The 27383-nt window shown below is 42.5% G+C and overlaps 1 protein-coding gene across 1 annotated transcript in view; it reads left to right on the top strand.

Moving 5' to 3' along the window:
• ADGRG4 (adhesion G protein-coupled receptor G4) overlaps positions 1-27383 on the top strand; it is a 91200-nt gene that overhangs the window by 52496 nt on the left and 11321 nt on the right. The window contains exons 8-20 of the mRNA XM_083159492.1: positions 423-555; positions 1721-1824; positions 3698-3905; positions 6482-6647; positions 7132-7263; positions 8032-8154; positions 8959-9004; positions 12076-12179; positions 13804-13925; positions 15340-15608; positions 17778-17886; positions 22228-22508; positions 26700-26801. Of these exons, the coding sequence (XP_083015618.1) occupies positions 423-555; positions 1721-1824; positions 3698-3905; positions 6482-6647; positions 7132-7263; positions 8032-8154; positions 8959-9004; positions 12076-12179; positions 13804-13925; positions 15340-15608; positions 17778-17886; positions 22228-22508; positions 26700-26801 (1899 nt within the window). The remainder of the gene's footprint in view (positions 1-422; positions 556-1720; positions 1825-3697; positions 3906-6481; positions 6648-7131; positions 7264-8031; positions 8155-8958; positions 9005-12075; positions 12180-13803; positions 13926-15339; positions 15609-17777; positions 17887-22227; positions 22509-26699; positions 26802-27383) is intronic.

Below are 27383 nucleotides of genomic sequence, written 5' to 3'. Positions count from 1 at the left end.
GCTTGTTGCCAGGGGGTTTCTTGCTCATTGCCGGGGTGGGGGGGGGGGATTTCTTGTGGCCAGAAGGTTACATGCTTGTTGCCAGGGGATTTTTTGGTCATTGCCAGGGGGTTTCATACTCATTGCCAAAAGGTTACATGCTCCTTTCCAAGGGGATCATGCTCATTGCCAGGGGTTACATGGTCAAATTGCGCTACCGTTCCCGGAATCCAGTAGGACCTCTAGCATCTGTCTCCTCCAAGGACATTTTTGGAGGTCGTCCAAGATCTCCAAAGTTTAGGTTTATGGTTAACTTAACAATAATATCCCAGATACCTAACATAAATAAATCACTAAAATAAATAATACAGGTTATTACTTCTATTACTTACTTAGGATCTATTTGTATATTATCGTGTTTTTCTTTATGCTTATACTGCCAGTTCCAGGAACTTGTCCAAGCAACTCCACAATCTACAATGAGGGATTTATTTATGTATGGATGGAGACAAATCCAGCAGAAACAGCTAGACAACCATGCCACACAAACCATGTCCTGTTTGCCAGTAGATACTGGTAAGATCAACAATATTCAAACATTGTGGAACAGAAATGTTATGTCTTAACCACTAGACCTGCACAGAGTTGCTTACCCTCCCTGATCCTGTGGGAGAGTCCCATTGAAGTTCTTATATTCCTGCTGCCCTCCATCATAAATAAAATGTGCCAGATTTTTTACTGCAGCCAGGGTACCACCAAGGAATTTGCAAGGACAGTGATTTGCTACAATCACTATTACTACTATGTGGGCACAGCAGTCCCTAATGTAGATTTTCAGCAACCCCTGTTAGCACTCATGCAGCAGAGAACACTGTGCAACAGTAGTATTTTTTTCTCATTGTCTTCTAATGGTCTTCATTGTGAGCTGAGAGTAAAAAAAAATTCTCATTAACAGAAACATAGAAATTGATAGCAGATAACCACTTGGCCCATCTATAGTTAAAAACAATGCAAAATTTTAAAATATATATTTTTTAACTAATAAATGATCATAGAAGTAATAATTTACACAAGGTGACATTGTATTTGGAATTGATTGCATAGACATGACATTTATTAGGATGTATATTATGCTGGGTGAGAAGAAACTAAATATTACTGCAAATAGTTGCAAACAAATACAAATAATATCGCAGGCAGTAATCATAAATACTTGCTAAATTTCCCAAAATATATAGTTAATAATGTTATCTAGAAATACCTTGCAACAAGCATTTAAGCACCTTTAAGTCGGTAAATGGAAGTAGACATACACTTAGGGCCTTATTCTAGTTCACTCTTTCTGACAAAATCCTTCTTAGATGGACAAAACCATGTGCACTGCAGGGGGGCAGATGTTAAATGTGCAGAGAGAATTAGATTTGGGTGAGTTATTTAGTTTCTGTGCAGGGTAAATACTGTCTGCTTTATTTTTACACTGCAATATAGATCTCACTTTGAAGTAAAACCCCACCCAAATCTAATTCTCTCTGTACAAGTTACATATACCCCCCTGCAGTGCACATTTTGTCCATCTAAGAAGGATTTTGTCAGAAAGAGTGAACTAGAATAAGGCCCTATGTGTTAATCTCCCTTAAATTAGTTTTTAAAAGTAGGTAGGTATGATGTATTGGAGTAGATGAATATAATCACTTTGCCTCCATATTATTTCGGCTTATCTATTTAATTGTATATTTTTTAGCAATATTAATGTCAGAAGTGAACAAGCAGAATGGGAAAATCCTAACTACAATATGTGTGTTCCTAGTTCATTCAAGGATATAGAAAATATCACTGTAACACCAGGTAATACCAATGTTCTCATTATTATGTATTATATAAGTACAGTATGTCTTTTTATTTTGGATATGTGAGTACCTACAACAGGCATTTCCAACCTTGGTCCTCGAGGCACACTAACAATCCAAGTTTTAGAGATATGCATGCTTGAGCACAGGTGACTTACAGTAATAAGCACTTCAGTTATTTTGATGATAGTTATAGTAATTATATAAGTCAGTTCTAGCAACCTGCACTGTTATGATACGGCCCTTACCCACACGATTCTGACTCATCGTGGCCGATAAATTCCCAGTGGTATAGTAATTTGGGAGCTTTCAAAAAAGCTTTATCTTTTATACAGATAACAGCATGTAGCATAGTATTCTAATTATTCTAAAGACATGCCTAGCATAGACATAGGGGTGACAGTACTGAAACTTTGAAGAGGTAACCAATCAGATTCTGTCTATAAGTATCTCAGATACAATAAAGAAATACTAGACAGAGCGGGTTATTCTGGTTGATTCGCTCGGATGCAAATTTGCATCCTTGCCAATCAACCAAACCCTGCCATGCAAATGGTTGGCTGCCATGCAAATGGTTGATGGTCGAAGAAGCGACCAAAAAATCCGGTGATGTCAACTGCCCCTCCCCACCTTGATAAAGCTGGCGTTGAGTCCAGTGAAACGCGTTGGTGCCTTTCCAAAACCAGTATTGTTGGACCCTCCAGTACCTTTGGACTTACCTGCTGATTCTTCTGACCACCGGGTCTCCCAAGTTTGGATGTCTTTGGCTCAATCACACATGGTACAATTGGATACATCTGCTGAAAGGTCGTAGTCCCACCCAAGTCATCAATAGGAACTCCCTCATACAGCCCCCAGGATTATATTCCGTGTGGACTCCATCAAAAATCGGGACTGCTGCTATTTGTGGACAGTGCAGGTCATATACCAACCCCAGTGAGGGTCAGTTCATTTATTCTTATAATCTGGAAATTTTTGATGCTGTTTTTTAACTTTTATCGATTTTATCATTAATTATTTTTGTATTCATTATTAGGGCTACATGAATATTATACAGTATGCCTCATTAAAATTACATTTTAAATAGTGTTAATTCACCTATTCTTATTATTTAAGCGCTGCATCCTGTTTTGTTTGTTGTCATGCCATGAAAGCTGTGCATTCCCATATGCTAATGGGGCTGCCCGGCGCCACACACCCCTCTGTGGCTCCCGCCTGCTGTCCTAGGTGCTTGCAACTGGTGAACAGTGCTGTTGTCCAGAGTGCAAGGATGAGTGGCACCTATCTCAGGTGCGTCCATGTAATTTGTCCAATCCCAAACTCCCTGCTCCTAAAACTTTTGCAATATCACAATGTCAAATGTGCCAGTTGGGACAGGGATCATGAAAATCCAGCAAAGAGTTTATATAGTTATATATATATGTAAAATGGTCACAAATAGCTTACCTGTGGTTCTGTACCCAGCTATTCAGGAGTCATCTGTAGGAAATATCTGCCTGGTGCGAGCACCTGAGATCCTAGTGCTGCTTCTGAAGATCCAGCATCATATCCCCATCGTAATGATGCTTTCTCAGACTGACCGCCAAAACAAGTCAGCCAAGTCCAGGAAGGCTGTGTCCAATGACGCAAACTCTGATCCTGACACGCCTACAAAATGGGGAGGAAATGTCTATGTTTTGTACCGCCCTTGCTTATTGTCAATTATGCTACAGCTAAAAGGAGGCTGCTCTCAGGAGACATTATGCACATGTGCAGGACAGGTCTTGCTCATGTGCAGAACCCAACACTTAGATTTGTCATACATCATTTCGTATTCTGTAAAACTTGCAGCAATTACTCATAGTAACATTTGTTTTTTCCCTTTGCTGTAGAAAATGCAAACTACGTGGCAGAACAGATTTTAAATCTGACAAGGACAGTGTCGTCCTTACCGGGAAACAATATAAGAATCATTCTCACCAAACAGTCGGAAATAATTGCACTGGGAAAAATGGATCTTGAGACTGCAAATATTAATTTGGACGTAATAAGTTTAATTTTGGCAAAAGCTGAAGATTCACTCTCTGTGTTTACCAACCAGTCAGTATTGTCTTTGTTTCATATTTCTAGTGGTTGTATCTTTCATATTTTATAGTGATGGTCTGCTTTATAAGTGCATTAGACAATGCACAATTCATTACTATAATCATACAACAAAAAGAGCTGTAAAATACAACACTTCCGCCGGTAGCATACGGAGGGCTGTCCCTCCCCAAAATGCGATTAAATAAAATCTGATCAGGACAAATGAAGGTGCTGCATATGTCAGCCAATCCGATTCTAGTTATCATTTTCTAGAGGAAGTTCTCAATAGATGATACCTGTAATCTGATGGTTGCTAGGGGCACCCACACATTTATTTTTTAGAAGCTTTAGGAATCCACCTACAAGCTTTTAAGGTGCAGAAACGTGTTAAGAGGCACCCCATTATCATACATTCTGTGGAAATTGCCTGGTGATATTAATATTATACTGTCAATAGCATGAAGAAAACTGCAATTAACCATCTGTCTAGACTCTCCTTCTGATTGCAACTAACCAATTAGCGATCTCAAGAACTTTTAGTTTATTGAAATATGTGATATAAAACTGAATCTGCTTCTGCTCTAGTGAATACATTAGAACACCACCTGCTCTTTGCATGGCTCTATATTTATACGAGTGCCCCTGCATTTAATATTGTTTGCTGGACTAAAATAAACATGCAACAAAATAAAAAGTGCCCTTATTAAAACAAATTGTACATCCTAAATTCATGTTGTGGTTGCAAGGTTCTACCAATTTTTACTGTGGATGCAGCACTAAAAAGCGAACTGAACATATATTATTTTAATACATTGGGAGAAACCAATCAGAATCTACTTCTTATTTATTTAGCACCTTCTAGAAGATAATAGCTAGTATCTGATTGGTTGCCCACAACAAGATCCCATCTGAAATAGAACTCCCATCTTAGTAAATTTCCCCCATTAGGTATAGCCATTGTAGAATTCCCCTTCACACATTATATCGATCGATAGATAGCCTCCAAACTTTCAAGCGTTCCCTGAAAACTCACCTCTTCAGGCAAGCCTATCATATTTAGGTATCACCCAGCCAACCCTCTGAGGCACTTATGTATAAGATAGCTTTCCTTCTGGACTTGCCACTTGGTGGGACTGCTATGCTATTACTGGTGCCTGTCCTTGTGTTTCCCTCCTATGTCCCTATAGAGTGTAAGCTTGCAGCAGGGCCCTCCTACCTCCAAGTCTGTCTGTTGTTACCCAGTTTGTTCTTTCAGTGTTGTCAACATTTGTACAGCGCAACGGAATCTGCTGCGCTATATAAGAAACTGTAAATAAATAAATAGATTATACTCACATTTATTAGAGAACACTGCAAGACAATGTAGTTGGACACTAACTCTCTTTTTTCCTTTATTAAATATGACTTTTCAATATATTGCCATTTATTGTATTCCAGTCAAACACCCTACTCTTTGACCTATTTGATCCTGCATAAGAGCTATGTGATTTCTAACTATATGTTGCTACTTATACTTTGTAAAAAATAATCAACATTTCCAATTCCCGGGGATTTCAAAAAGTAATTAAAACAGAGATGAGAGGCTTCAAAGAGGAGGAAGGTTTTATGCAATTGAGAGTACCGTAATTAAAACAGATAATTGACAAGTTCCATCAACAGCAATTCTGTATACAAGGCACAATTCACACCACCCTAGATTAAAGGAATAAGCCACTTGGTCTGAGTCATAATTTATTGTTTTCAAGGTAAGCTGGGTACACACTATAAGATATTACCTAATTGTATGCACGATAACGATGTTGTTAATAATATTACCGTGTATATCATCTAGTGCATACCCACTATATCAGGGCTGGGCAATTGCGGCCCTCCAGATGTTGAGGAACTACACATCCCAGGATGCTTTGCATTAATTTTGCTATGTGGCCATGCTAAAACTGATGCAAGGCATGCTGGGATGTGTAGTTTCTCAACATCTGGAGGGCCGCAATTGCCCAGCCCTGCACTATATTGTTAACAACCCCCCCACACCCACACCCACATGTTTTGCCTATCACTTTGACCATAAAACATTTGAACTGGTTCTAGACCACCAATCCAAAGTACCACTGCCAGAACATCGTGTGCCTATTAACACAGTTTGGGAATCACTGGTCTACAGAAACCTCATGAGGGGCCAGATGCACTAAGCTTCAAAAAGATATAAAATGGAGAGTATAAAAACATTATGGTATAAAAACATTTTATAAAATAATATAAAATAAATTAATATTATATATAATATAAATTAATATTAACTGACTTGCTTATAGAGATTTTGACTTTCATTAAATCTACCCAAGACCTATCAAACCAGTAATTGTAATCTGTTATTATTATTATTATTATTATTATTATTATTTGACCAACTGGTTGTTGTGGTCCTAGACATGACTATTTTTGGACAGTGCTATTTAAAAGGACTAAAAAAGGCAGACGGAATTGGCATGTGCAGCTAAGTTATTACTAACCAGTATGTCAATAGTGATTATTATTTAATGTGTACTTTTCATCTCCTAAACATTTATTGAAGTTTTATCTTTTTCTTTCAGGATACTAAACATTACGGAGGAAATTGGTTTTATAATTGATTTTCCTGGAGACACCGCAAATGTCACCGTTGATTCTCTGGCTTTGCTTGTGGCAAATGTTGAATTTAAGAACTTTAAAGAACTTTACTTCACTGTTCAATCATACTTGGATGGGAAGGACTTAGAGGTATGATTGCTGTGCACTAGCAATTATTGATTAGACATTATACATATGGCTCTGATGGTCCATTCAGGGTCATCCTAACATATTGACACACTGGGCAGCTGCCTCAAGCAGGGGAAAACTGGGGTGGCATCTGAACAACAGGCTGGTCCCAATAATGCTTCCTTGGAGGTGGGTAGAGCGTGCTGCCTGGCTGTTCTGATTGTGAATTATGCACAAAAAGAGCAGCTAGGCAGCATTCTCTATCTACCTCCCAGTCTGCAGCTATCCACCAGAGTGCTGACAGCCATTCACTGTATGTGGAGATATGCCACACACTTGAATTCTCCCCATAGAGGTGAGGAGCAGCGTTTGCCTTTTATTATATAGGTTTATAAATCAAAATGCATTTGAGTTAAAAAAAGAATAATGTTAGTCAACAACCATTGGTGTAAATAAGAAATATAAATAAGCCTTCAGAGAGTCATTTTGGGAATTATTTCTACAGATAACACTAGAAAAAGTGCCTGTCGACGAGGCTGTGGCCTACATTCATTTACCTGAAGAAATAAAAGACCAAGCTTCTGTGGAATCTTCCAAAGTGCAGTTTAACTTTTTTGGGAGTTCATCACTCTTTGAGGTAAAAATCACAGTATTGTCATCTTATGTCTATTCATTTCATTCACAATAAGGAGCTGATTTATCCACAAGTGTTATCACGTGCAACAAGTTTGATAATGAACTGCAATCTAACAGGTTCCCCTAGAAGCAAGTATAAGATTGTTTATGTGCCTTATAAATAATGTTTCCAGTAAGACAAACCTCTTCTTTTGGCAGTGTGGCATTTGGGAATACATTTCTTTTTACTTTTAATGCTTTAGTGAAAACACGACTTTTTGATACTGCCCACAGTTATTGTCGCATGATTATTGTAAAGGGATGCAAAATGTGTAGAGAAACCAAATTGTGGGGTAGATGAATATAAAGGTCCCCATACGCGTACTGATCCCGGCGGGTCCGATGTGTGCTTTGAGGTGCGCGCTCCCGCGGCACCTCATCGCACAGTACAAAAAGTATGTTCTGCACATACTTTTTGTACTTGCTTTTCATCGCATCGCATTGCATTGCATGCACAAGGCATGCAATGCGATGTGATGGATGCTATTTAAGCCCAGAACGCACGCCGGGTTCGGAGCGTGTATGGGCACCTTTAGAGTGATAAGGGAGGAGAACTAAGCCAAGGGAGAACATCGCTGATTCTAATGCACTGCTTTGGTTGACATTTTGTGCACAATTACATTCATAACCTTGTAACTTCTTAGCTCTTATATCTGGGCCACGTACGTAAACACACCTATATCTGTATAATGACCAATGTGTACCATATCTTTTTTGTATCTTTTGGTAGGATTCTGAATTGAGCAATTACATATTAAACACTTATATCATAAGTGCCTGTGTTGAGGGCACTAAGATAGAAGAACTGAAGAAGCCGGTGGACATAACTCTGAGGCACCTTCATGGAAATGTGGTAGGTTACACAACATTACGTACTGGCACATACATCTGGCAGAAAACATTTACACATGCAAACACAACCTACTTAAAGCATGAAGGGTACTGTACATTGGGCCTAATTCAGACCTGATCACAGGACAGATTTATTCTCAAAATGGATGAAACCATGGGGTTTGCGCATGTGCAAACCCCAGGAGCGATCTCGCCAAGCCATTCGCTCTGGGAAGGGAGGGCCAGGGGGCGGGCAGGGGATGGCAGTAGGGGAACACACAGGTTTTTATGGGTGTCCTCAAAAAAATGCTGGGCATTCCCCTACGAATGCAGGCGTGGCAATGCCTGCTCGTGGTGGGTGGCTGACGTCACATGACGCCATCACCCGCCCCAAATTCGGCGGATAACAGCCGGAATAAAAGTCAGTCTAAGCTGACTTTTATTACCAAAGGGGAGAAAAAACATTCAATGGTGTGCGATCAGCAACATATTTCTCTCCCGTTCAGCCTCATATGAACATACGCAGTCTAGTGAACAGGTCTGAATCAGGTGGGGCAGATGTAACATGTGCAGAAAGAGTTAGATTTGGGTGGGGTGTGTTCAAACTTAAATCTAACTTGCAGTGTAAGAATAAATCAGCCAGTATTTACCCTGCACAGAAACAAAATAACTCACCCAAATCTAACTCTCTGCATGTTACATCTGCCCCACCTGCAGTGCACAAGGTTTTGACCATTTTGAGAGCAAATTTGTAATGCGATCAAGTCTGAATTAGGCCCATTATACGATTTATATTCCAAATTTGAGTTCTGTTCTTGTTTTTTAGGACAATCTCCCAGTGAAGTGTGCATTTTGGGACTTTCATGTAAACAGTGAGTGAAAATTAATTTTTTTTTATTGTTAAAAATTAAAATGATTGATAGAATTGCAAAAGTTAGAAATAAGTTGTTTAAATGAAATTGATTTTAGGTAGCCGGATGCTTAATACTACAGTCTTCCTACACCCATTACAACCTTCACATCATTACTCTGTGCCACTGTGGAACCTTCTCCTTCCAATCTTCCTTCCTGCTTGTCTCCATTGCTCTCCAATCCTGTTCTTGTTCACATAGGCCCTTATTCAGATCTGATTGCAGTACAAATTTGTTTGGAAAATGGGCAAAACCATATGCACTGCAGGTGGGGCAGATGTAACATGAGCAGAGAGAGTTAAATTTGGGTGGGGTGTGTTGAAACTGAAATCTAAATTGCAGTGTAAAAATAGTGCAGCCAGTATTTACCCTGCACAGAAACAAAATAACTGACACAAATCTAACTCTCTCTGCACATGTTACATCTGCCCCACCTGAGTGAACATGGTTTTGCCCATTTTCCAAACAAATTTGTACTGCGTTCAGATCTGAATAAAGGCCATAAGGAGAAGACATGTCCCGTATTCCTCACACTATTACCGCTTTCACATCGCAAATGCCTGGTCACATCGGGGGATTTGGACACAGGTCCATCCCGGGAGTGAACCGGCATTTGCGTTAACTGCGGCTCAAATTCATCCGGGGGGGGGGGGGGGCAGAGTGGTGGCGTGTCAGGCTGGGCCGGGGGAGGATGCAGCACTAAGGTTACGCTGCTGTCTCCTCCATAGAAGTGAATGGGACCTGGGCTACCCGTTCACACTGCCCAGCAACCCGGGTCAGACCCATGTAAAACCCTTCTTTAACCCGGATCGGAATGCCGAGTTGATGGACCCGGGTTTTTCCTTTTGGCGTTTTCACACCACACAGAGACCCGGGTCGACCCGGCAACAACACAGGTTATTTGTGAGGCGTGAAAGGGATATATGTGTGACATGAGTTTTGCTCATTCCATTTTATGCATGCTATGTTTCCCTTTGGATGCCCTGTGAACCTATCCCACCTATTATCCTAAACTAATTCACCAGTCATCCTGCCAAATCTATCTGACAATATCTTATAGTGCTGCTATATAGGGTAATTGGGTCAGTGGCTTTCATGGCATTTACAGTATAACATGAAAATGAGCCAGTTCACCAGAGTAAATAAGTTGCAAATTACTCAATTGGAATTGACCAGATTATTATCAGACAGGTTGGAATAGGTGGCAAGATGATAAAGAATACTAGCTTGTATGGAAGAGTCTTATAAGTCGAGAATGGCTTGCTACCGATGCAAGTCATTGGTTGTTGCCTAGCAGCTGGGACATCGCATCTTCAAGCCTCAGAGGACGGTGGTCACTGCTCACTGGGTTGCCTAGTAATTTCAGAATGAAGTGGTTCACTGATAGCAGGGCTGCTGATATATGTGGAACGCTGCAGCTGCATTCATATTTTTCCAATAGGAATCCCTCCTGTGACTGTTTACTTCTCTTGGTCCTTGGTGCATTTCCCCTCTGCACAGTGCTGTCCCAACTTACTGTATTCTACCTGAGTCCGTGGGAACCCTAACCCAGATCGGCATTATCCTTTGTGCTTTAGTCTGTAAGTTAGGCTTAAAGTACTCCAGCTATTATCAATTATCAACTGTGTAAGCCTGTACAGCTACAGGTACAGTTTTGATGGCCACCTACATGTATATCAAGAATGTTGGGGAGGGCAGTGTAGGGTTCCAGGTCTATTCCATACGTTACCTGTAGTGTTAGGGTGGCATACTTTCATAGTACACTGCTCTATAAGCTGGTAATTCTAGTTAAAACACTTACTCCACTGTGAGTTTCCTTTTGCTAGAATTCAAGCCCTGTAAATTGCAGCATTCCCATCCAAACCGTCTTAGCATTAAAATAAACATCACACAAGCTCTTTCCTAGACAAAGATGTTTTCTTGTGAAGAATTGGTTTTGGATATATATTTTCTTCAGTTATGGCCAAAAACATTTCAAAACAAGAGAAAAAGAGAAAAGAAACTTCTCATAGGGGGTTATACTAGTCCATTCTTTCTGACAAAATCCTTCTTAGATGGACAAAACCATGTGCACTGCGGGTGGGGCAGATGTAACTTGTGCAGAGAGAATTAGATTTGGGTGGGGTTTTTCTTCAAAGTTAGATCTATATTGAAGTGTAAAATCATGCAGTCAGTATTTTCCCTGCACAGAAACAAAATAACTCACCCAAATCTAATTCTCTCTGCACATGTTACATCTGCCCCCCTGCAGTGCACATGGTTTTGTCCATCTAAGAAGGATTTTGTCAGAAAGAATGAACTAGAATAAACCCCATAGTGCAGTATTCTCCCACAAAATATGGTATATAGCAGTGGTTCTCAAACTGTGGGTCCTGACCTTCTCAGCATGGGGTCGCAACTCCATGTTGCTGACCATCAGGCTGATGAATTTTCTAATCTCAGTCAGTGATTCAAGGAGTCTGAACAATCTGTTGAATGGTCTGTTATTTTAGGCTCCTCCCATCATGTTGTGCCTCCACAATGCTGCCAAGTATGTGCTGTCTGCTGAGTACACATGTGATGTGATGACCTTCTGCAGTAACTTGCTGGGGTCCTGGAATTATTTTTATTGTCTGATGGGGTCCCAGAGCAAAATTTTCCTCAATACAGTATATTCACAGCGATTTGGATGCTTGTCAAATCTTCATTTACCGTGTATGCCCTTACATAAAGGCTATATTTCAGATGTGTAATTGAAAACGGAAGCTTCTCTTAGGATATCCCGGGTCTCCACAGATAACTTACAATAGCCTTTGAAGGTCCAGTCCACAGTGTTGTAGCCTCCACTAATAAATCACCAACGCGTTTCTGCTTATAATAAGCCTTCCTCAGGGTGTATCCCAGTTTTCTTAGCTATACCAATGTCTTGGGAAACTGAAATAAATGGTTAAGCTGCTTTAATGGATAATAATAATTATTGGCTCTGATTTTTAATACTAACTGGATAAGCTTACAAAGTCATCTAAATCTTGTTTTATTTCTTACTGACACAGATAATTTAGGTGGATGGAACACATCAGGGTGTTCAGTAACCTTTACAAACATGGACTATACATCATGTAATTGCAGTCATCTTACACACTTTGGAGTACTACTTGTAAGTACAGTAAATAGTGCAAAGAAGAAAACAATTTAATTTTCACAAACAGTGATGTAGTGAATGAATGATGGGTGGGGCACAGTGATGTAGAAGATGAATGATAGGTAGAACACAGCGCTATAGAAGATGACTGATGAGTAGAACACAGTAATGTAGAAGATGAATGATGGGTGGAACACAGTGCTATATAAGATGAATGATGAGTAGAACACATTGCTGTAGAAGATGAATGATGAGTAGAACACAGTGCTGTAGAAGATGAATGATGGGTGGAGCACAATGATGCAGAAGATGAATGATGAGTAGAACACAGTGCTGTGAAATATGAATGTTGGGTAGAATATAGTGGTGTAGACAATGTATAAGATGAATTACAGATGCAGCCTCTTTGTTCTTGGCCTTTAATAGGATTAACTGAGAAAGACCAGTTACACTAATCCCCTCTTAATCCCCTTGCTGTATTGTTCTCTATATTGTATTGCAGCTGAAAACAATATGTGACAGGAAGCATTTTTTGCGCCTAGGTGAAACTTAGTCAAGATAAACCTGGCTCTATCTGTATCGGTAGAACTGTGATGTAGGAGATGAATGATGGATTGAGTACAGTCAGGGCCGGTGCAAACCCTGACTGCGCCCCAGACAATCCCCCTCCGCTCCCCCACTCCCCTCTGGGGGGATTTCAGCGGGCTCTACATGCGCTCCGGGGGGGGGGGTGCGGACGATACTGGGGTGGGGGTTAGTCGGGAGCTTGATTCCCGCTGACCAGCGGGGGGGGGGGGTGCGGGCGATACTGCGGTGGGCACCTGCACCCCTCGAGGGATGCTCACTGACTCACCTGCTCCACGCTCCCTGCTTTCTATGGTACCTCTCTATGGTATCTCTCCAGCTCCAGTGGCTGCCTAGTCGTGGCGCTGGCCCTGAGTACAGTGGTGCAAAAGATGAATGATGAGTAAAAGGTAATGGTAACGAAGATGGATGATGGATAAAGCACAGTGATATTCAAGGTGAATGATGGGTAGAACACAGTGATGCAGAAGATAAAAGATGGATAAAGAACAGTGATATGTTTCGGCCATGGGGCCTTATATAAAAAGTGTCCCCCGGCTGTGGCATGACTCTGCAGGCTGTTGGAGCCCGGTGCTGGTTTCAGAAATACGGAGGACCCCTATGCTTTTTGTCCCCTGTATTTTTGGAAGCAGTTCCGGCTCAATGAGCCCAGGGCTGGTAATGCTCAGGAGCAGGGAACCCCACGTCATTTTTTCCCCAAAAAAACACTTTAACACATTTTTTAACACAGAACCATGCACAGATCTCAATGATCTGTGCAGGGCTCTGGCCAATTCGCATATCAGAACCTGGTCTAAATGTTTGGTGATTTTTAGACACATTTTCCCGAATTCGCATCTCATTAAATATGCGGTTTATATAATTTTCAATGGAAAACCATCTGGATGCATCTCATTAAATATGCAAATTCGTGAAAAGGTGCGATTTCGGCCATTTTGTCGAAAAAAAACGCGAAAATTATCGCATCTCATTAAATGTCGCCCAAAGTTTTGGACAGTAACATTTTATAGGGTTTAATACAGAAATACTGACCTTGGTCCTCGCCTTTCTGCAGGATATTTCTAGAACAAGCATTGACCCTGAAGACGATCATATCTTGAGCCTCCTGACTTATATTGGCTGTGGCATTACATCTTTGTGTTTGGGGTTTGCCCTTGTAACATATGGAATGTTTAGGTGAGTTTCTGCATACATAAAATAAGTGCTAATAAACGGTATATCTAAGTTTTCTTATGTAGTCATCCAAGCTCCCCTGGTAAAACAATCCTAAGAAAAGTAGAATACTGCAACTGCTTCTGCCACAGGTATCCAGAGAAGGAAAATAGTGTTGGGAAGAGTAGACAGATACCTAGTTTATATATTTATGTTCTTTACTTTTTATTTTGTCACTTTAATCATATTTAATCTGTTCATATTTAATCTGTTCACTGAAGTTTCAAAATCTGCAAGAATTGTACAATGAAAATATCAACAATATGAAATACTGTGCATATTGCTCACCTCACTGTGATCTGCTGACTGAAAAGCATTAAGGGGGTTATTCTGGTTGATTCGCAAGGCTGCAAATTCGCAGCCTTGCAAGTCCGCCAAACCCCCGCCTTGCGAATGGTGGTATGCCGGCCCACCATTCGCAAGGGCGATTCGCTTGCAGAGACTGCAAATGGATGTTACACAGTACCACCCTTCTTGGGTGGTGACAGGGGAAGTTGCTTGAGTCAGCAGGCATGACAGATGCATGACAGTGTCAAGGACTGTGTTCAACGAGGCAGTTGCATCACTTTTTTTTTCCAGGAGTTCAAAAAGTTTGAATATGATCATAGATTATTATTCTGCTTAATGCAAGGAGCAAGTGTAGGCTTGGAAAACCTAATGCTACATTGATGTTCTTGTTAGCCAATCAGATGCAACTCACAAGTGCATTTGCATCTGCCCCTGGCCATTTGTGAATAATACTTGGATGTATATGCCTCTGGGTGGCCTGTGTGCATGTATTTACAGTTCTGCAAACACTTCATAACTGTATTCAGTGTGTGTTAGAATGCATTCTCCAGTGCTGAAGATCTTGGAGGCTATAGAAGCAGTTGACTCCAGGTGCTACAGTATGTGTGATGTGTGGGTCACTAACAAGGGAGTAAGACCAGCATCTTCAGTCATGGGTATTATTAAGCACACCGCATCACCAGTGGTGAATCTTTTACATGGGAAGTTCATGAATTTTGGTGATTGACCCGGGTTGCTGCGTAGAATCAGAGTATCCTGCCTTCAGATGCCAAGTCTATCTTCCAGTAGTACTACCCCCCCCCCCCCACAATTCTGTGAGAATACTAGAAAGATGCAAGTCCGCATAGGCGCATTGGTGTATTGCCTTTTTTGCTATTCTTAAACTGCTCTTATGATGATGTATGATGTTAATATTGCTTTCAACAAAAGATTTTATATATATGACAGCTCTCACCAACAAAGTAATGTTTGCAGATATGAATGAAGTCTGGTTAGGATGTGCACAATAAACCTTAGCCATACTGTATAATCAATGGGAGGATAATGGCCCCAGTTTGTATATAATGGTTCTGTTTTTGTTTCTTTGTAGGCAGCTGAGAAAGGATTACCCTTCTCAAATACTGATGAATCTCTCTTTTTCGCTATTAATGCTTAATTTGACTTTCTTGGTCAATAACTGGTTGTCATCATTCAGAAATCAGGGTCTGTGTATCTCTACTGCTGCCATTCTCCATTACTTCTTACTGACATCCTTCACGTGGATGGGACTGGAAGCTGTTCACATGTACTTTGCATTTGTCAAAGTCTTTAATTCTTATGTCCATAAATACATACTAAAATTATGTATAGCTGGCTGGGGTAAGTACATAATAATGTAATTACTGTACTTTAGACACATTGGGGATAGATACGACTATGGACCTTTATCATAGACTCAGTAGCTGTGTGGCCTCTGTCCAGGCCCGCCAATAGGGGGGTGCTGTGGGTACAGCTGTCCCTGGCCTGGCCTCTCTAAGAGAGAGGGAAGGGCTTGGGCAACTAATTTTGCCCACCACAACCCCCACCACTGCCTTTGATTGGCTAACAGTACGCGAGCTCTGATTAGTTCACCAGCCGTGCCACATTTTAATGGGATGCGGTCATTTGCTGTACAGCATGATGGTCGACAGTCATTAGGTTGACACCATTAGGTCAACGTAGGTCTAGGTCGACATAGGAAAAGGTCAACATGGTTCTAGGTCGAAAGGTCGTTAGTTCGACAGGTCGTTAGTTCGACAATGGTTTTTCATTGTTACTTGAGCCGACATGTGCCAACAGGTGGAATTTCATGCTCTACCATCCACCAGGGCGTGCTGTGCGAATAAAATAGTGTGCCGAGCACAGTAAGGCACCGTGCCCAACGCATAGCGAGGGGATGCGGTGCACTTGAAACTGTGTCCATGTTGACTGTGTTGACATTCAGGTAAAAAACAGGGGGGAACCCCCTGTCGACCTTTTGACTGTCGACATAGACATTGCCGAACTAACGACCTGTCGAACTAATGACCTTTTGACCTAAAACCATGTCGACCTTTTCCCATGTCGACCTAATGATTGTCGACCATCATGCTGTAGACCAAATGATCCCAACCCATTTTAATTGGCTGCCGGCGTCCGGAGGCAAGGAAGACTGCACTCCGGAAGCAGGGCTTCGTTCAGCCACAGCACACTGAGCAGGAGGAAGCACAGCAGAAGGGGGTTGGGACCTGGAGCCAGGGGCGGTAAGTGAGGGGGAGCCGGGCGGTAAGTGAGGGGGGGGGGGGGCTGGACTAAAAATCAGCCCCGGGCCCCAAAATTCCTAGCGGCAGCCCTGCCTCTGTCTGCTGGAGAACTGACCAAGTAAACATTATGGTAACGAGTTATATTGCTGTTATTGATTCAATAAGATCAACAAATATTTGTTCCTAAGAAGGAGAGAAGTCAAACCAAACATATTTCTGCTAAGCCCCAAAATCAACCATAGATGGATTTAGCCATATTCAATTAATTTAAAGCATGATTTTCCTATTCAATTAGAGAAAAGAGAATATAGAAATCAAAGCATTTTTTTAATGGACCTAGAGAGCATGTCTGATTTTTGATAAAATCATTATTTTATGCTCCTCCTTATCCTCAAAGGACTAATTAAATGAGCGTTGCCTTTCTTTAAAAAATCATAAATAATAAAAAAATAAACAATAAAAGCTCAAACGTTAAAAACCATAAATAAGAGCTTTCCCCGCTATAAGATCTTATGGTGTGTACACACGGTACAATATGCCTCCCGATGTTGACGATATAGTCAACATGGTGTCGGCATCGCATGCAGATCGCAAGGGTTTTAACCCTTGCGATCTGCTTGCGATCCCGATGCGCGTTCACGTATCGCAAGGCAGATAGTCTTATATAGTCAAAACTGTGCCATTACATGCATGCCGTGAGATCTGATCGCATCGGGACTCGCGTAGCACGGCATATCCTACCGTGTGTACACACCATTATTTATGTTTTTTAACGTTTGAGCTTTTATTGTTTATTTTTTATGTATTTATGATTAAATGTATATCTTTTAAATTAAGTCAATGCTAATCAGTACCTTTTATCATTGCTATTGTTTTTTTTATCACTATTTATTCAAATGTGTGATATGTATATATAACTTTTCCAGATACCATAGGTCGCTGTATACCTCTATCTATTATTTTTGACCAATGTTTAAGGTGACTTACCATCACCTAAATACTTAGAGGCCAGCTGACGCCCATAAGAAGTGGGAGTATCTTGGGACTATGCTACACCTAGGGTATTAGTGGTCTCTCACAGGTGGCACAACACTCCCCCTCATATATCATTATTAATATTCTTGCACCACAGTGTTTTCAAACCTCATAACCCCGCCACCGCTTTATTTTTACCGGATACCACTGCCTTCAGTTTATCATTTCAGCTAAATGCTGTCCTGTTTACATTTATTGAATTCATCACTGCCACTGTTTTTGTCTCTGACAGGAATACCAACAATTGTAGTTGTTCTAGTACTCTGTATAAATACCAATTACTATGGGAGTGGATCTGAGTACAAGCAATATAGTGATTTTGATGACGGCTCTTCTTTATTGTGAGTAAAAAAATATTTAACCCTTTAAATAGACATAATTGTGAATATGAACCATGAAACAAATCTAGTTGTTTCTGTTTTGTGTAGTGAACTTTTATCTGTACTATTTTATTGTATGGAAGGCATGCTATATTTGCTACTTTTTCCCTGAGCCTAATGTTGCTAGTAAGTAAGTAACTAAGTTTTATTTATATAGCGCACTTTCTCCAACAGGATTCAAGGCTCTTTACAGACATTAAAAATAACGGTACTTCTGTACTTTCACGGCGCCACTAGAAATCGCGGGCATTGCGGCCATTGAATGCACTAAAAATCGGGTGCGACGCGATGCCGCGATGCCCGCGATTTCCCATAGGGACCAATGTTAAATTTCTCAATTGACCCGATTTTACTGTTCAATGCCTCAATTGACACGATTTTTCCATAGGAAACAATGTTAAATGGCCCACAGAGGCCAAATAGCCACCCTGAAGTGTGAAATGGCCCCCACAATTGTTAACGCCACCCCACGATCAACGTGAACCCGAAGCGTGGCGAGCGCAGCGAGCCCGCGAGGGGCGGCGGTACGCGTCCTCCGACCTTTTCATACCCCCACTATCCACGTCGGCGTGGAGTTGAGAATAGAATAGTGTGGCGAGCGCAGCGAGCCACCGAGCCCGAAGCGTGGCGAGCGCAGCGAGCCCCGCGAGGGGACGCGGATACCTTCACAGGTAAACGCGTCCCTTCGCGGGCTTCACAGGTATCCTCGTCCCCTCGCGGGGCTCGCTGCGTTCGCCACGCTTCGGGCTCGGTGGCTCGCTGCGCTCGCCACACTATTCTATTCTCAACTCCACGCCGACGTGGATAGTGGGGGTATGAAAAGGTCGTAGGACGCGTACCGCCGCCCCTCGCGGGCTCGCTGCGCTCGCCACGCTTCGGGTTCACGTTGATCGTGGGGTGGCGTTAACAATTGTGGGGGCCATTTCACACTTCAGGGTGTCTATTTGGCCTCTGTGGGCCATTTAACATTGATTCCTATGGAAAAATCGTGTCAATTGAGGCATTGAACAGAAAAATTGTGTCAATTGAGAAATTTAACATTGGTCCCTATGGGAAATCGCGGGCATCGCGTCGCACCCGATTTTTTAGTGCATTCAATGCCCGCGATGACCGCGATATCCTATCTTTCCTAATCTAGTGGCGCCGTGAAAGTAAAGAAGTACCAAAATAACAATACACATACTGCAATACAAAGGGTTATCAGTACAAGGAACAGGCAACAATGGCAGTACAGATGTACATCACACATACAGATATGCACAAGACGCATTCTAATAAGGGACACAAACATTGGGAACATATTTACCGAGCTGTGCAGTACCCAGGCAGCCATTCAGCGGCGCCACATGGTGATTGCACAGCCAGTAACAGTACTGATATATATACTAGATGTACTCTAATGAGGGACACAGACATTGGGAACATATCATTACTGAGCTGTGCAGCACCCAGGCAGCCAATCAGCGGCGCCACATGGTGATTGCACAGCCAGTAACAGTACTGATATATATATACTAGATGTACTCTAATGAGGGACACAGACATGGGGAACATATCATTACTGAGCTGTGCAGCACCCAGGCAGCCAATCAGCGGCGCCACATGGTGATTGTACCAGCCAGTACTGTACATATAGAAAACAAAAGAACAGTACAGGGTACACAGAACTAGACATAACAGCATTAAAGCACAATTCTTAGTACACAATACAGCTGAGATATAAGGAAGTGAATGAGAATAGATGCAGGTATAGATTGTAGATGAGTAATGAGTATAAGAGAGCTGTAGTTGAAATATAAGAAGAGTGCTGTGAGAACAGGAAGGAGGAGGGCCCTGCTCTATGGAGCTTACAATCTAGAGGGAGGGGGAGACAGACAGGTGACATGATGTGCAGGTAAGGAGACCTGAGGCCAGAAGTAAGCATGGCAGGGATGGTGAGGACACGAGGCAGCAGGTAAAGAGAATGGACAAAGTAGTCCTCTTTCTCCTCCTATCCTCCTCTTCCCCCTCCACCTGCACCCTTGACCCCTAACAGCTTTGCACCGTGGGCCATGCTACAACACAACATTAAACTTATAGTAAACTTTATTACAACTATTTGATAATAGCTATGTGAGTATTGCATAGTTCCCCAAATTGCAGGGGCCAAAAAATAAAGACCAAAATAGGCCATGCGCCTAATATGACTGCCCATAGTTCCACCTGCTCAAATGTGCCTTATTATACTTGCACCCAACTCAACCACCCATTAACCTCCTGACCATGGTATGGCAAACCACATGATTGTCCTTTGAATACTGTGACTGTTGAGGTCTATGTGAGAATGTAATTGTGGCCACCACTAGCTGGTGCCTGACTTTGCTATTTCATTCAGTTAGCCGCAGGAAGACACATTTCAGCTCACAGTCCCCTGAGCTGGAAACCATAAATGTGCAACCCAAACCCAAAGACCCAAACCTGACCCTGGGGGATGCAATAAGTGTGAAAAAAAATCAACATTTTATTTTCGAACACCAACCTCTATTTTAGATGGGAATTACTTGATAAAACAACTGAATAGCTACCTACACCTGTAGCTAGTGAATCACTATTATGGTGTATGGAAAAGGGACATTACCAAGAGGGAACAAGATGCTGTTAAAGGCTCTTGTGGAAGCAAAAACAAAAAGCCATCTAAAGCCCCTATAAACCTTTAAAAACATCCACCCGTCATAAGACTTAAAACTAAAAATGTAGTTCTAACGGAAGCTCTTTGTGGATAAATCATGGTACTTACAGTATATACCATCAGCGGTGTAGCTAGGTGCAATGGTGCCCGAAGCAAGGGCATGTTTCACAACCCCCCCAAACCCCATGATCCATGATTATTCCCCATGATCTGATCTTTACTTAAAAAACTAAAATCAGACAGCACAGCAGGGCTGCAGCCAGCAGCATTTAACCTCCTCCTCCAGGCTAGAGCCAGCGCTTGGGACAGAGACAGTGATGATGATGCTGCTGCAGCCAGGGAGGAGGGAGTGTAGCAGGGGAGGAGTCATTGTCCTCCTGATTTCTGCTGCGCAGTGCTGCCCGGCCAGCTCGTCATCACAGCCGGCCCAAACAGCAGCAGCTCCGGCCAGTGAGGAGTCGCCGAACATGGGGTCAAGAAGACCGTGACGTGCGTGACGTTATCGGTTTGCCGGCGCGGTGGTAGGGTGAGCAGGCAGGCAGGCGCCGGGCTGAGAGTCGGAGACTAAGCGAGTCCCGGTCCCTGGACTCCCGATTCATTTGTGGAGGGGGGGCCACGCCCTGCGCCTGTTCAGCATCCGTAGCGTGTGCTCGACTGGCTGCGCCCTCCCTACGCCTCTCTATACCATGTTGCATTTGTTTGATTGGCTGGGGTCCATGATCAATCCCACATTGCAATATACCAACTTACTGTACCTCTACACCAGCATTTTCCAACCACTGTGCCATGACACACTAGTGTACATTGAGCTGTTCTCAAGTGTGCCACCAGAGCTAGAGATGTTCACACCAGTTTACAGCCACCAGCTGTTCAACTGTTTTTACTACTTACTCATTGATGCCCGGAGACTGCATAGGACATGAATAGGATTTGGAGAAGATGAGTCACAGGGAGCTATATGAGGAGCTACTCGGGTGGCCTGCTGCTATACTGTCCCCACTAGCTCCCTAGGAGACCATAATGGCAGCTAGGCAGTGACTTATATGTTGTTCACATGAGGGCATTTTTAGCTCAACCCCCTGAGGCACTACACACTGAAAACAATTGGCATTAGCCTAAGGTATCTCCTGCAAGCAGATGAGCCTGGCATGAATTGTACTGTGTCCATCTGGGAGTCATATATGGGAGACATACTGTATGGGTTTTTTTTTCCTGTGGGGGCAGTGTTTCCCCGTGGGGTTCTGATGGTGTGCCTCAGAAATTTTAAAATCTTACTTAGTGTAGTGTGAGTTGAAAAAATCAGGGCTTTACACCTATGAATTTCCCATTTACATCAAGCAGGAATAGGAGAGTGGAGTACTGCATGGGGCCATAAGAGTTCTCCCACTGAATGTGTTTAGCTAAGTATAAGAGGTAGATGGGATAATTAGGAAAACTGGAAAACATGCTGTAAACCAAATTAACCTATCAGTCATTTGTTTTCATAATCTTCACAGAATGAGTAAACTGAAGATTTGTCTGTGTACATATTCAGAACCCCATCCCCCTATTTACTTTGCAAAAAGTCCATCAAAAAGAAGTTACCTCTTTTATGTATCCCAATATCATGTAACATGTTATCTCTCTCTTTGTAGTTGTTGGATTCAGAATGATGTTGTTTTCTATGTGACAGTCGTGGCGTACTTTGTTGTCATCTTTCTTACCAACATATCCATGTTTATTGTCGTGCTCCTTCAAATCAAGTCTTTGAAGTCTACAAGGATAAAGGACTGGAAAACACTGTTTCTTCATGACATCAAAAACACTCTCAGCCTCGCATTCTTACTTGGATTAACCTGGGGCTTTGCCTTCTTTGCATGGGGTCCTGTACGAATTGCCTTTTTGTACCTTTTTGCCATTTTTAATACATTACAAGGTACATTATTTGTGGCATTTAACCTCTGTATCATACTCATGTGTTCTATTATTATAGATTTTAAATGTGTATTTTGTTTTTTGATAGCTTAGACCCAATTTGTGGTGGTTGTCAATTTACATGAAAAGGCTTCAGCTACCCCTCCTTTATGTCTGTGCCACACAGGCTCAATATAAACATGCTCAGAACAGCTCTATTAAAGGGGATTTCATGTTCATTTGTTTTTACTTTTTTCTTTAACTGCTACCTCTGTATAACCCAGGTTTATGTATTTACAAAGCAGCTAATTGTCTAAGGGCCTAATTTTGTTTCTACTCACTTGCCTATGCAACTTTTTAGGCTATGGATTTCTAATAATTTCAAGTAAATTTGCTACCCAGAAAAGAAGACAGACATATACCACTGTCATCACAAACTCATGTGTACAGTATATATATGTATATATATATATATACAGGGGCGGATCCAGGATAAAATGACAGGGGGGGCACCATGATAAAAAAGGGTTTGGGTGGGGGAGGGGAGGTGTTAGTGGTGCCAGTGTACATGCTAAGAGAGCGGCAGGAGAGGGTGGGAATGGAAAAAAAAATAGGCCCTGGCATTTAAAATTACGCAGTCCCACCATGGCGACAAAAGTGAAGGATGTAGTTGTGCGCGCACCAGAGGCGCGCTCCAGAAAAGGGTGTGTGGCCACTCAACGGGGACGTGTCAACACCATATACAACTTCTACACATTATGCAACAAAATACTAGACCCCATTATACTTGCCCCTTACACATGATGCCAAATGGAATGAGCCAAAATTGACATAATGCCACATGGATTGAGCCAAAATTCAAATAATGAAACATGGATTGTGTCAAAATTCACATAATGCCACATGGATTGAGCCAAAATTTACATAATAACACACACAGATTGAGCCAAAATTCACATAATGCCAAATGGATTGTGTCAAAATTCACATAATGCCACACGGATTGAGTCAAATGCATAAAATGCCATACTGATTGAGCCAAAATTCACATAATGCCACACGGATTGAGCCAAAATTCACATAATGCCACACAGATTGAGCCAAAATTGACATAATGCCACATGGATTGGGAAAAAATTCACATAAGGGCACACGGATTGAGCCAAAATTCCCATAATGCCACATGGATTGAGCCAAAATTCACATAATGCCACACGGATTGAGACAAAATTCACATAATGCCACATGGATTGAGCCAGAATTCACATAATGCCACACAGATTAAGCCAAAATTCACAATACGCTTCATAAACAGGGACATTGTCCACCAAAGGCTCGCATTAAACAATTACACCATAATGTCCATTACACGTTAAGTTACACGCCATTATGTCCATTATGTGTTATGCCAAACACCATAATGCCTATTAAAAATTATGCTACATAAGTGCTGCTTCTCTACATGCTCATTGCCAAAGGTTCCATGCTCATTGCCAGAGGTTCCATGCTCGTTGCCATGTGGGATTACATGCTCATTGCCAAGGGGGAATACATGCTCGTGGTAAATGGGGGACAGCCGCCGCTAGGCAGAAGCGATAGCCACTGACAGTGGCAGAGCCTGGCTGTATTCAGAGCACTGCAGGTCCCGGCTATTTGAAATGATACCCCTTTCACACCAGAAAATGCATTCCCAGGTTGGCCCCTTTTACACCAGCCTAGTCCCTGCATTTTCTGGTGTGAGGGGGAGAGAAAACCACCCCTCCCCCCTTTAACCAGTTATCTCATTTAACCGGCTATATCTTCGGAACCAACTGACCAATTTACATGAGACAAGTATTATATTGAAGAACTTTTGAGTGGGCTTTGAATGATTTTGGTCCAGTGAAACTGGAACGTTTGGTTCCAGAGTAATCTGCCCTCAAAGAACATGAACAGCCATGAAATTACATTTCAAAAATAAAGAAATTGGTTTACATGCAATATCTCTGGAACCCATTAACCGATTTGGACCAGCCTGGTATCATATTAAAGGCCCAGCGATTTGGAATTGAATGAATTCCTCCCCAAGTTTCTGTGATACCAGGGCGGGAACTGGCAGCCGTCGGAACCGGGTAGGGGTCGGAATTGACGGGTCCCATATTATCCTATGGGGAAAAAACGTTACAGGTTTGCCAGGCGATATCTCCGGTTCCCAGGGGGCTAGAGACACGGGGCTGGGCTTGTTGGAAAGCCCTGGTCCTCAGCTACAAAATAAATGACAGGGGGGGCACGTGCCCGGGTGCCCCCCCCCCCTGAATCCGCCACTGTATATATATATATATATAATATATATATTATTATTATTATTATTATCCTTTTTTTATATGGGATCATCAGCACTCAAGTACATAAATAAATACTCAAAACAGTGACTTACAGTTGAATACAATAGAGGACAAATACAGGGTGCATAGCTGCATTAGCAGAGGACACTGAAATAAGTATCACGGTGGCAGAAAACCACAGTCATAGGCGAATCTAGAAATATGGTAATGGGTGGTCCCAGATCCAAATACTGAAGCAAGCCGCGCGTCAAGCCTCATGGAAAGGGAGTGTGTCAACACAAAAGGGGCGTGGTATCACACATTAGAGCACACACCGTAATGCCCATTACACATTTTAGTAAACTCCATAATACCCATTACAAATAAAGCCACACGCCGTAATGACAATTACACAGAAGGCCACACACCATAATGTCCATTACACATTGTGCCACACATCATGATGCCCATTACATACTATATAACAAACTGTAATGCCCATTACATATTTTACACATAAGTGCTGCTTACCTACGTGCTCATTGCTAGGGGGTTCTTGCTTGATGCCAAAGGGCTTCATGCTCGATGCCAGGGGCTTTATGGTCGATGCCAAGGGGGCTTCATGCTCATTGCCAAGGGAGAATACATGTTTGTTGCCAAGAGTTAGTTCTTAAATGCTCATTGCAAAGGGGGAGTGAAATTGCTTGTTTCCGGTGGGGGGGGGGGGGGTATTGCTCTTTGCTAAGGGGGAATACATGCTTGTTGCCAAGAGGGAGTGAATTGTTCATAGCCAAGGGGGAGTTAAATGCTCATTGCAAAGGGGGAGTGAAATTGCTTGGTGGGGGGGGGGGGGTATTGCTCTTTGCTAAGGGGGAATACATGCTTTTTGCCAAGAGGGAGTGAATTGTTCATAGCCAAGGGGGAGTTAAATGCTCATTGCAAAGGGGGAGTGAAATTGCTCATTGCCAAGGGGGAGGGGGATTGCTTATTGCCAGACGGGAGTGAAATTGCTCGTTGCCAAGGGGGGAGGGAATTGCTCATTGCCAAGGGGAGGGAATTGCTCATTGCCAAGGGGGAGTGACACCGCGCAAACAAAATTTAAAGAAATAACAGCCGAGCAGATAGAGCTGTGCGCTGCCCGGCTGTATAGTCTAATTATAGCAGCAGGTCTTTCGATATCTTGACCGGCAACCAATCAGGAGCAGCATTGGTGGTATTGATGGCCGCTCCTGATTGGCTGCCGGACTGCAAGCTCCTATTGGCTCGCGGTCCAGCAGGAGCATTGAAGATATCGACGGAGCTGCTGTGCGTGTGGATGCGGTGACACGCACAGCAGCCCGTTCGTACGGAGAAGTGCAGGCTAGGGGGCGTGTGGCTGCAGACTCGAGATACGCCCATGGGAACACCTAGAATTGCATGGGCGTCCCCATAAAACTCTGGGCATTCCCATGGTAATTTGCCCGTGACGTGGGTGCCAGGGGCGGGCAGCTGACGTCACTAGATGTCAGCTGCCCTACCTCTTCCTGTGCCAAGGCGCTGCCTATTACCAGAGAGTGACTTAGATTTTTGAACGCCTTAGAAATCATTTGATGGTTGGTGACCATCGGATGATTTCATGCACGCATGCTGCGAATGGATGTTTATGCAAAATCATCCATTCACATGCGTGTGTGTAAAATCGTGTGTGTGCAGCGGGTAGACATTAGTGTGGCCGGCGGTTAGTTGATTCGCAAAGGTGCAAATTTTGCCGCTTTATTCAGCAAGGCTTGCTACGCAGCAAAGATTTACCCCCTAAACGACAGCAATACAGTAAAACATACATGTACAGTACTAAGATTTATAAATGATTTTTCTAAATTAACTGCAATGTAAAGAAATATTAATTTTGTCTATATTTTCTTCTATATTAGGCTTTTTTATTTTTGTGTTTCACTGTCTAATAAAAGACAATGTAAGGAAACAATGGAGGATGTATCTCTGCTGTGGAAGATGCCGACTTGACAATTATTCAGGTAAGAACTTATTTTGTTAGGGTAATAGTTAGCTTTAATACATTACTTTACCATCACTGCACCCTAGAGCAGTGATTTTCAACCTTTTTCAGGTCGCGGCACACCGGACAAGACTTTAAAATCGCCAAGACACACCAATGTGCTCAAGAGAAAAACTATTTAAAAAATTTGCTGATATGCCCACAATGCTCAGTGTACCACTGCTTTTCGGAGCAGTCTGGACCCTGCAGAGCCCCTACAAAGCCCACAAACTCCCTCTTAGCCCCTTTTTATTGTTTAGGGAAGAGGGGGAGAAGAGGAGAATGGGGGAAAGAAGGAGATGGGGAAGAGAAGGAGGGGGAGAGCAGAGGGGTTTGGAAGGGTTGCCAGGCGTCACTTTGATTCCCCCCACCAGCCAGTTAGTAGTATATTACTTGTTTTAATCGCATTTCAGTGTACTGGCAACGTTCAGTGTACTGCAGGTTTTTTTGCGTCGATAGCTGTCACACATCGACAAGGTAACTCACTGTCTGAATTGAAGAAGCTTGCACTCCTGTGCTTCAAAGCAGGGTTGGCAATAGCTGGCGGGTCCGTACAGGCGGT

The sequence above is a fragment of the Crinia signifera genome, chromosome 9 (genome assembly GCF_055691185.1).
Source record: "Crinia signifera chromosome 9, ASM5569118v1, whole genome shotgun sequence".
Taxonomy (NCBI): Eukaryota; Metazoa; Chordata; class Amphibia; order Anura; family Myobatrachidae; genus Crinia; species Crinia signifera.
The sequence above is the reverse complement of the archived record's forward strand: the minus strand, read 5'-3'. Positions and strand labels throughout refer to the sequence as shown.